Raw genomic sequence first — 12,259 nt, forward strand, 5'->3', positions numbered from 1 at the left:
AAAAACGATTAAAAATTGATAAAATTTTATTAATTTGTTCATACACATCACATATACAATATTGTTTGTTGTTTGATAAATAATTATGTTGGATATAATATAAGTAGTATAGATATAACATAATGTAGGTATAAATAAACTTTACGAAAAAATTTATGAAATAAATTTTTTCAAGAAACAAAAAAATTGTAATAAACATTGTAGAGCTTAGAAGTTTCGTAAAATATTTCAAAATAAACAAAAAATATTACCTGTAAATCATCTGTGCCATCCCTGAAGGTTTGTAACCTGTCTCGAACACTTTGAAACCTAGGATCTCTGGCGAGAGCTGGATCTTCCAGGACAGACGCCTCCACAAAGACAACCATTCGCTTTTCCTGTGTTATGGAAACAAAATTATAAGATTCTTTTTAAAATGTCGTGAAACAACAACTTAGATAGCAGGCATGTTCCAAATCGGGACATTCTAGTGTAACAGGTAAAGAAAAAACTAATTTTTTGCATAAATAAAAAATATAACGCTTTAAAAATATATGTTCCTAATATTTTTAAGATCAAATTCATAAAAATAATAAAGTTGCAATCTGTTTTGTGAGATACATCAGAATTCGAAGCGATAAGTGATCAATATCAAACAATCAGTGGTAAACGTAAAATCATAACAAATTTTAAGATCGATCTATTTTTGTGCCTGAGAATAAAATACAGTAAAATAAATCAATAAAATGGAACTTTTATATTGTAAGTATAGCTTTCAGATGTGTGTGTGTGTGTGTGTGTGTGTGTGTTTAAACAAAATATCATACAACATAGATGATTGAAATCGTTGTTTATCTAGTTACTGCAATATTTAATCGCGAAGATTATTTCCCAGATTAAAAATCATGAAAGAGTAACGTGATCAGACAAAGTATTTTTGTAATGAGTAATGGCTACTAAAAGCAGAGAGTTATTGTGTCCCGATGTTGGATACACTATCTGAAAATAAACATCATAAATGTTGCAGAAGTGTTTCTCTCGGTAAAACATATTTTTATCTATTACCTATTATCTTAATATCTCATATTAATTTTAAGAATTTTTATACTTTAGCAATATCAAACTGTCATTAAAATTTACAGATTTACAAAGTTTTTTGTCGGAAACATAAAAGTGTCAGAATAGTGGTAAACAGATTCAAGTTACAGAGAGAAGCATTTGAACATCTCACTCTTGAATCATACAAGCAAACATTCTATACTATATACAATATTGTAATTTTGGATATTACGATGTTTCAGAAACATTGTTAAAATACAGATGTAATATAATTTTAAAATAAGCTGCTAAACTTATACATACATAAAATATGAATATTTGTAAACACGCATATATTATTTCATTCATCAAGATTATAAGTAATGTTATATAAGAGTCTTGTATTGCATTTAAGCACGAGTCTAATCATATGAAGCTTTTTTTTTTAATGCTTGATAGTAACAGTTTTCGTAATTAAAGAAATTTTTCTTTAATCAACACAATTTAATTTTATAACTTGTATTCATTTTGTATTCATTTCTAAATTGTTTTTTTTCATAGTAGATAAAATATCAAGTTAATATAGTTTATTTACATTAAACATAATAAATAAAACTGATAAATTAAGTTTTCAATAAATGCGGCATATATTCAATATATGCGGCACGTAATTATGCAGCTATTCTGATAAACGAATTTCCATCGAACATGATTTATTGCAAGATGAAAGATAATTCCTTTTATATAAAAAAATGTTATCCTAACAATGCATTCAGAATGGATATCTCAAATAATATGTATTGTTGTTCATAGGTTCACATATATTCTTTTTACACATGTTTTCCAGATGTATCTAATGTTCTGTAATCCAGACGCATGTTAAAGAGGTGGCAAAAAGAAATCTTTTTGACGTCTTTTAGAGCATTGAGTCTTGTATGTGGGAACTGTTTAGAAATATATATTAAACATGTATTACTTTGGATTGAAAAGAATATATATCTATATATATAGGATAGCTAATAGTTATTCATGGTTGCAAGTAGAACGGACTAAACCGAGTAGAAAATTTTATTACATGATTTTCGCGACAGTTAATGAGAAATTGACGATATAAAGATTAATAAACAAACACATATCCGCGTTCAATTCACGGACAAATGCGTTACTCGCGGTGAGGTATGATTACCTTATGCACGTTCACCGTTGTTAATAAGCACGTAATTATGTTATGCGTCTTTCTCGTAGCGTCTAATAATCGTGAACACATGCAAACACCTGCCTTTGCCACGAACACATGGTTATTCGTGGCTCTTCACTAATTACTATCACATTAATTATTGCAAATTATCGAAAAATATTACATACAGTAATGTAAACCTACATATACATATGTACAATATATACAGTATCAATTATAAATAATATTTCTTATATCCCTAATGTAGACACGCTTTATGAATTGGATACAACTTTGCTTAAATATTAAGACAGCTTTTTCATGCAAGTAAATTTAGTGTATAAGTATTTAGTAAATAATATTTTTTACAATACTTTATTTGTGAGATGCTGACATCAGTTTATAGACCCACTAATCAAGCTTTCGAGATATACTGTAATCTTTTGATTTTAAATAATAATCTCATTAACATTTACCTCTATCAGCCATGTGACCAACTGAACAAACGGTGGTAAGACTGACGAGTCGCGGACCTTTTTGATGACCAGGACAGAGAGCGGTGGTTTGTACCACGTCAACCTCTGGGAGGCCGGGTCCTGAATCGTCCTGAAATGGCCAAGGAGAAACTATTACGATCGTTGCATTCTCTATTTGAATATGTAATTATCAGCTGAATTGCCGTTCTCGCTTGTTCCTTTGTATCAGAGTAATGTTTCATAAAGTAGTATTGTATAAAAACAAACTTATCGGAGGCTAAGGTCGTGGGTTAAAGTAAGGCCGTGAAGTATACTTTATGCAAATATGGAAACACGAATCTTGGGTATGCGTTTCCACATGATCTACTGCATTTATATACCTGTCGATTCTACAAACTGCATCTAATTATTCGTGAGAGCCATTGTTTCATCCTGCATGAACGTCAAGAAATAATTGAAGCAAAGAGACAAAGGTGACGATCAATGAAATATAAATAAAGCATCGACCTCGGTGACAATTTCTTTTACTGATGCTTACGATTATGTATACATGCATTATTATAACATACCAAAATTTTATTGCAAATTCAGTTGTATACTTTTGCATTAAAAAAAAAATAGAACAAAAAAAATGTGTAAAATTTGTACTAAACAACGAGAATAGATATGTATTTGATGCATATGTAACCGAGTTAAATCGCGAAGTATATAATATACTTTATTATGTTGTTTGGTAAAATGTGTATTTTATCACTTGGGAGATTTGTGTCTTTTATTTTTACACTTTTAGATTAGATCAGTGTACAACAGCCTTAGTGCGCACTAGTACAGTCCAATCAAATTCGCTGTAAGAATTTAAAAGAAAAAAATAATACAACAAAAATTTGAGCAATATTTCTTTTCTAAACATTTATCTGAAAGGATCAGCCGGACACAAATTTGGAAATTTCAAGTGACATTTAAAATACACTAAAAAATATAAAATATTATTAATAGTCGTGGCCATCGTATTTTTTATATGACAACCGGTTAAAGATCACCTGTTATATAAAACTTAACTAAATCTGTAATAATTTGCTTAACTATGTCAAGTATAATGCAGCAATGACTTTATTACGAGTATCATGCAACTATAATAAAACTAAATGTCAATAATTTCCGTTCTTCTTTCCTGTCAATTGAATCAACACGCATTTGTTTTTTGTTTCGTGCACCGATTCGAGTCTTTTAAAACTATTATTTTCCACAAATGTTATACGTGTTAGTAAAATTGCAACCACAAGTCGGTCACTGTTTATATTAATACGTTATTGAAATTCTAAATATTCGTTAGATAATCGTAGAATATTTATGTCAGAATTGATAACTTATAACTCGACTGCCAGTACTTCATCAAAATAAAGTTTCGAATAATACTCTTAAATGTCATCTAGAAGAAAAAAGAAAGAAAAGAGAGAGAGAGAGAGAGAGAGAGAGAGAGAAAGAAACGGAGAAAGATAAATTATAAAAAAAATTAAGAACTTACATCGAGTTTACTATATTAAGAAAAATTTCAGAATAATTCGGAGACATATTAGACACACTTTTAGCACCAATAATTTCTATATAAAACTTCCTCCTCTTTATAAAAACTTCAGTTCACGTTCACCAGCCAACTCATCACCGAAATAATGGCAAATGATCTTTCGCAACTGTCAATCGAACTACATCAGGGAGTATCATCTTGTCTGTGACACAAGAAGTACAAACGGTCAATTACTGTCTGGACATCTGAAAAGTTTCGTGCCTACCTCGAAGCTCCAACCATGATGCGACACTGGTTGAGGAACGCGCGCTTACTGACCACTCAACTAAGAAGTAGGCATTTAAACGGACACGCCGCGCACGCGTCGTACGCATCGTATGCACACGCGGGAAATCACGTCGCCGGCGTCTGATTTATTGTATATACAAACATGTTTTTTTCGAGTTGAAAAAGGATTACATATTCATGATGAAGCGTCTACTATTAATGATCTCAAGAAATTTTTTGGTGCATATATAGATATTCATTGCACGGAATAAATTAGTCAATAAAGGTGTAAATGCGCAGTCACCAGTTTAGTATATACAGCGTCTTATACAGCTGTATGCAAAAGACGGACGTTAATTTAAGTCAGTACTGTAGTCGTAAAATAATGTAAAAATGAAATACATCATGACACTGCAATTAACTGTTATACCCTAAAAATCTGGTAATTGTAGAATAATGTGTGGCCTCGAAAAATTTTACTATACTTTTTAGTAAAAGTATGGTAAAGCTTACTATATCTTTAGTAAAATTTATTATACTTTTAGTAAATTTTACTAAAGATATAGTAAGCTTTACCATACTTTTACTAAAAAGTATAGTAAAATTTCTCGAGATCACTTTATCCTACATTACCAATGATTTTGAGGACAAATTTAAGAGAAAATTCTCTCCGTGTAAAGTTAATCCATAAGTAAATATTTTATTTTATTAAAGATAGAAAAAGGGAGAAAGGGGTAAAATAATTTTTAATTTAACATACTACAGTTTAAAACGTTGGGTATTTAGTGTTATGCTTAGTCATCTTTCCTTGCAAAAAAAAAACGCAAATGAGTTTCGTCGATCGTTTCTAGTGTATTCGACATTTATTACATAAACGTCGTGATTACCATCTCAATATGATTGTTTGCTAATGAAGAGGATCGTTAAGCTTTTCCTACCAAAGAAAGTGTATATCATCAAACAAACGAAACGTTACGCACGTAGAACTTTTTTTTCACGTTTCTATTTTTCTTCCGTTTCTTCTGAAGATATAATTATTTTTAGTCCAGAATTATATGATAATATCGATTTATGAATATATTGTACATTTTAATATTAACATAATCATAAAATTCTCTTGTAATTTAGCAATGATAATATAGAACGAGGATATAATCAAATTCTTTCACAGAAAATCATGGTCGTCGACGTGGATAATAATAAAGTATTCAATTAAAGGAGAATATAAATATTCTATATAAATAATTATGCTTTTTTCAACGTTTCCAACAAAATATTATACAAATTACTTACATAACCATCGCAGAATTTTTCATGATACGCCCACATCGCCCGAAGTGTTGAACGGGACTGGGTGCGTTTAAACTTCTTGTTCTCCTGTAAAATAAAAAGAAAGCAAGTGTTGAGCATAAAAAGAATCATCAGATACGCCAAATAATCTTGCTAGCTTCATCGAACGGAAATAAAAAAAATATATTCAACATCGAGTATATTCAACCTCAGACCCTGACCTTCGAAGTGATATTTCCACTCCTTTCAATTCGTTATTCTTTATGGGAAAATAAATGGCAAAAGAATTGACTTGTGTTTTGCTTCCTCGTGTCAAATAATTTCTCTTGATTAATGTATTTATAAAAAAAAGATATAAATGTCTTATTTAGAAATAAGAATAAATAGGAAATAAATTTAAAATTAAAAACATGTTCAACAGTCGCGTGTCACTGTTTGTAATTGAAGACGGTTGTTTTTTTATTATAAGTGCACAACGCAGATAAAAATAAATTTGAAATGTGGTCAGCTGCGCACTGACGTCCATTAGTGATTGTGCTGAGTCAAGACAATTGCTAGTCTAACATAATTACCCATCGATATATTGTAATTATGATGCATTAGCATATTAGTTTTTTAATATTACAACCAAGTTTTATATCTTGTTACTATGGCGTAATTTATGTCATATCTGCTTTATGAGCGTGTTATATTGTATGTATATATATATATATATATATATATATATATATATATATATATATATTTCCATACACGCATCATACAATAATAATACACTTGTAGGAAAATGCATTACGTAATAGAATGCTTAAAATTTGCTAGTTTTAATTTCGTTTTATCGTTATTTTTCAATGATGTAATTAAGATAACGGCGTTAGAATGGCTTTGTAATTATGTAAATACACACGTGCCATACAACATTAACATACATACTTTGTACAAACAACCAGCCAGCTTCTAATTTTTTTCAGTCACTAGTTTTGTAAGTTATTAATTGTAATATTTTATAAATGTATTTTTCATGACAAGATAATTATCTTGTCTGTGTAAGAAAACTTGAGGACATAATTTTGTGCATTAATATCCGCCGACGAGTCATTGATCCATAACTTTGCAATTCAACAACAGTCATCAACAAAATTGATTATATTTAATTGATTTCACAGTCATACGAGATATCGATTATATCTTACAGATGATAAAAAATCAAATGCTCTTTCTACAAAACTATCATGATACTTTAAGATATACATGATGAAATAATATACATAAATTAATATTTATTTGATTAATATTAATCAGTGAGTAAGTTTATATATTTATATAGATAAATAAATATATGTATATATAAAATATATTTAAATATGTGTTAATTCGAACATTTCTGTGTTAGAATTGGTCTAATAATTTTTCACGAACGTTAAACGTACTCTTTGGGATTAGAAATTCGTTTCTTTGGGATTAGAAATATAAAGTAAATATATTCTTACATTAAAAAATATTACTGCACAGCAAGTATCATGCGTTTACATATCACCCTTCTTTATCGTCCTTTGTAATTGATTATTACACTCCTTTTTCTTCTCGATATATAACAATATGTTTTCTGCTAACAAGATTTCCTTTATATGCGGATTTTCTTTTTTCTCTTATCTTTACAGACTATATTGAGTAAAACTTTGCTGATCTTTCTTCTTTCTTTGACACGTTTTTGTATTCTAGTATTATTTAACCTTTAGAGGGTGGATAAATCTTTGTTTAAAATTTTAGTTTTAAAAAATAAAATTTATTGTTGCAATTTATTCTATTCTTCAGATATGATATTATTTGTAGCGGATGTGGCAACTTCCAATCTTGTAAAGGTTAATAATGTAGAAAGTTTTTGAAAGATGTATATAAGAGAGTTAAAAGTTTCAAAAAATATACATATGTATATACATATATACAATATATACTTAGTAGAATATATATTAAATATTAATATGATACGTTATCTCTTAACTTAACTTAACACCTGCTTTGTATTTTTCTTTAAAATAAAACATAACCTACATCAATTGCTTCAAATTTTAAAGATCAAAAAATACTATTTATAAGAATTGCATAATGAACAAAATTCAGTTTGAATATGATTCAATTTATTTTCAATACAGATTCGTTATGTGCAAAGGGATTAGAGTGATCCAAGTGATTATACAACCGTGTTCTCCTTTCGTTAGATATTTTTTATAAACAACCTGTCGGCTTTCAATATTTGCGCTGTCACCAATTTTGTGAATTAATGATTATCATTTAGAATATATTGTTCTATGACATAAAAAAATGATTGTGCAAAGTCTACCTGAGGACGCGATTTTGTGGATTACTGGCCATCGATGCGTCATTTAATCCATTACCCTGCGACTCAATGACATCATCAACGAAGTCGTATTGTACACTGATTTCACTATTATGTAAAAGTGACATTTGTCCATATCTTGTACTAAATGATAAGAAAATTCACGCACAAATAGAAAGTAATACTGTATGTACAGGATACTTTAAAATATTCGTGACAAAATTGTAAATTAATATTGATTTTACAATTATTGCGAGAGAAACGTATAAAATTAATATAAAACATAATAAATATGACATGTAATGGATATGTAGTGAAATAAAATATAATGATAAAACGGACTCAAGAACTTTTGATAAGATATTAAGAATCATCATGACTGGATGGATAAATTATGATAAATTTTTTTTTTAATGAGGCATATCAAAATCACATGTTAATACCGACATGTGAACGAGTATTTTGTAGCACGTGATGCCAAAAGAAAATTTATTTTTGGATTCGTGTACGATTTGGGGGAAGAAATCACTAATATTAACATCAGTTAATTCCGTCCCGTGTTAAATCGGGTTTGCAATTACTCTACCGTTAACCAAAATCTAACTTGTTTATAAAAATAGAACGTTTATAAAAATAAATCATATTTCCGAAACAGATTATTATAAGATATCCGATACTTTTGTTTTTTATTTTAATTAAAACTTTCTTTTACTTAGCTTGTTGATTTTTTAAAAAATATTTTATAATTTTGCGACTATCAAGTACTTTCAGGAGTATTCAAATACTTTCGTGATTTCGCACGACTAAATTTATAAATTTCCCTTTCGATCAAATCAATGTTTAATTCGTTTCTTATTGAATATTTAAATCCTAAGAATCGGTCTCATTTTGAGGTGACGGTATCACGACGTTCTTCGCTCATCGAAAGGCCTTCGAAATCATTCTCAAGGACAAGCTTTCCTTTTCTCGAAGATATCACTTGACATATGAGATTTCAACGAGAAACTGCAGATTTCATTGTTGCTCTAATCGTGAACAAAAATTCACACAAATTGAGAAAAATTTGCGTGCTAATTAAAATAAATTTATATCATTAAAAAATGTGTCAAAATGGGTAAACGATCTCCTTTGAATGGATGCTTCGAGCTTGATTTAAATAAAGAATACATTTACGTAAAAAGTCTTTTTCCAGAATAAGTCGCGATATTCATAAGCAGCGTACTGTGAACCTTGAACTTCGAAACTTTACATTGAAACTGCCAGACTTACGCTGGACTACGATCTTTTTTCTTGATTCAATCTCCCAATATAGACTTCGCGATTACGTATAAATTGTTTCCACTATTATATCGCATTATTTTGCTATTCTAATGTTTCTAATTCACTCTCTGCACCATTGAAACTAATGAGTACACCAATCTCGCGTACTAATCAAAATGTTACGAAATTGCAAAAATGTAATCTTTAAATGCGTTTATCTTCGCGCGTGTTAAAACTTCCAGCTTGAGAGTTTAGACACGTAACACCAACTGAGTGGCGAGATGGCCGCGCGCGGAATGACGCTGAAAGTGACTCGTAATTACGTGAGATATCCCTATCGCTGACGGTCGGTAATGACTCGTTCCACAATTCGTGTCGATGCTGCAGGTAGTGGGGCTTCCATTGCGTGTTGCAAACGACGCCGGGATAATTCTGGCACTGATTCCACAAGACGGAACATGTTGCGTCGACGTCTGTAGAATCAAGGATATTTTTGTCGCCTACTCTGAGTCGCTGAACCTCCTCGATCGTGTATTTGTTTCCCCCCCTTTTTTTTAACTCAAAATGCACATGCTGAGGTAACAGCGCTTTCCTAGAGATTTTGCACAGTTATGACAGCAGTCGTTATTTTCATAAGCGTTACTCCTTAACTGTCTAAAATAACCATCTTCTTCTTTAATAAGAGAATAAAAAACAATTTATATTAAACTTTAAAAATTATTGAGATAAATCTAGTAGTGTGTGTGTGTGTGTGTTCAAGGAAATGTCAGATCTTTTTTCTTTTCAGCTGTCCTTGAAAAATTAAAGAAACAAAAATAACTGTTTTCTTCTTTAATAGAAAAATAAGGAACAACTTATAATAAATTTAAAAAATTGTTAAGACGTGTCTAGTTATTTAAAAGAGTTTTTTTCCTTTTGAATTTTATTTGACAAGTCAAAGACAAAGAGACAATAATTATATTCTTCTTTAACAAAAAAATAAAGAACAATTTATATTAGATTTTAAAAATTAAGACGAGTCTAATTAAGAAAATGTTGGTTTTTTCTTTCAATTTTATTTGACAAATCAGAAGTAAAAAAAAAACAGAAATAGCTGTCTTTTCATTAATAAAAGACTAAAGAACGCTTCAAATTAGATTTTGAAGTTCAAATCTAATTATTCAAGAAAAGTTAGTTTTTTCTTTTCAACATTTAACAACTCAAAAGTAAAGAAACTTTTGATTAATTAAGAACTACTATACGTCCTCTCTTTCTAAATTATAAGATTTTTTTTTGTGTTAAAAACCGGTTATATAACGATGAACACATCGACGTGCCAAATATCATCGTGCCCATTAAATTCGAGTAACGTATGCCGCAATAACTGCCACGATTACAATGATTGGATTGGAAATGTAACATCTGTAACGACGGAGGCCCACCACCGAGTGCGGCAGCACATCTTCATAAGGAGCGATCTGTTGCGACGACACGTGGTTGTCGTTTCGGTCCAATCGACGGGGAGAAAACGGAGAAAACGGTTCTGTAATCGATTGCATCGAACGCGGATTCCTGAAATTCCGATTGACGGCGCAACGGAGGCGCCATGGGTGCGAGCCGTACGGGAGCCCATCGGGCAAAAGCCGGATCGGATGGAATGTGCGGCGAAAGGTGAACGCGTTCTCGCTCTCGAAGAAAGGAGCAACAAGAAGGTGCTCTCGCGGCAATCGTGATTCAGCCGGGCGCTGACGCTGACTGAGACGCACGTGTACAGTTATCAGACATTTCGCGGAACAATCCGTCCGAAAATTGTGGGAATCCAGCTCCACATTTGCTATGTATCCGTCGCACGCAAATTGAATATTGTAGTTATACTCGGAGCAAATAAAGGTGACAGGCCGTGTATGCCTTTAATAAAATATTAGTTACGGTAACGAAGGAGGTTATTTCCTCTTTGTGACAATACCTCAGCTCGGCTTCATCCATGTGCGCTGACGTCCCGCAACTGGGTACACCGAGGTCAAATCCCTCCCCCCCGGGAAACAGGTGGAAGAGAAATAACGTAATGATTGGAGTAACGATGGATCAGCGACGATTAAGGCACACTTCGGCACTGACACTCTGACACATCGCGAGCAACGAGGTATCGGCAATGTCTCGTAGGTCGTGAACACGCCGACGTCGTGACGCCCAGCATGTCATACGCAAGCGCGACCGGAGAACGCGAATCAATTCCAAACACGCGGCCCATTTGTTTGTTTCAGTTCTAATCTCGCGTCTCTCTTTCTCTCTCTTCGAATTTTTTTTTTCTACGAAATTCTATCGGTTTTGAGCTGAACAAATTTAAACGAGAATTCTAACTAGATATCAAAGATATTTTGAAAAGAAGTTTGCATATTTTTAAATTATTATACATTATTATTATTATTATACTTGCTGTGTGTGTGTCTCTCTTTTTACTTATTTAATTTTTACTATCTAATATTTTTCGATTTAATATTTCATCTAAAAGTTTGGTTAAAATTTGAATCTGATTATAAAATAAATTGTATGATAATTAAATTCAATGAGTAATCTAATCTCCACCGAGAACGATTACGTCAAGGCAAAAGCATTGAGTAAGCTATCGTATTGTAATCGTATTGATTCTCGTGTTACATGCGAAATTAAATTACCTGATTTTATTTTAAGATAAAATTATCTAGTGTGTCTCATGTTAGTCAAATTGCTTTCTCGTATGTGGCGTAATTTTCCAACATAAATCATTTTTTATATTATATTTTGTGTTAAATATATTCAAAATAAAGAGTTAAGTATTTCGTAAACTACTGATGTTTTAATCATTTTATTTCAATATATTTTTATATAAAAACATATATTTATATATAATTAGAAGAACTGCATTATGTAAGAAATCATGTGTGTATAAT

The 12,259-nt window shown here is 30.9% G+C and overlaps 1 protein-coding gene across 9 annotated transcripts in view; it reads right to left on the reverse strand.

The window, feature by feature from the left end:
• The window catches only part of LOC105831039 (NAD kinase), a 33,138-nt gene that overhangs the window by 5,862 nt on the left and 15,017 nt on the right, over positions 1-12,259 (reverse strand). For 5 of the 9 annotated variants that reach the window (XM_028193141.2, XM_012670871.3, XM_012670869.3 and 2 more), the window contains 3 exons: positions 5,756-5,839; positions 2,671-2,800; positions 252-377 (listed from right to left, as the gene is read on the reverse strand). In XM_028193141.2, coding sequence (XP_028048942.1) covers positions 252-377; positions 2,671-2,800; positions 5,756-5,839 — 340 coding nt within the window. Of the gene's footprint in view, positions 1-251; positions 378-2,670; positions 2,801-5,755; positions 5,840-8,093; positions 8,305-9,359; positions 10,060-11,295; positions 11,736-12,259 lie in introns of those variants that run through there. The other 4 variants (XM_012670870.3, XM_012670874.3, XM_012670876.3 and 1 more) reach the window with 4 other exon arrangements.

The sequence above is a fragment of the Monomorium pharaonis genome, chromosome 9 (assembly GCF_013373865.1).
Source record: "Monomorium pharaonis isolate MP-MQ-018 chromosome 9, ASM1337386v2, whole genome shotgun sequence".
Lineage (NCBI taxonomy): Eukaryota > Metazoa > Arthropoda > Insecta > Hymenoptera > Formicidae > Monomorium > Monomorium pharaonis.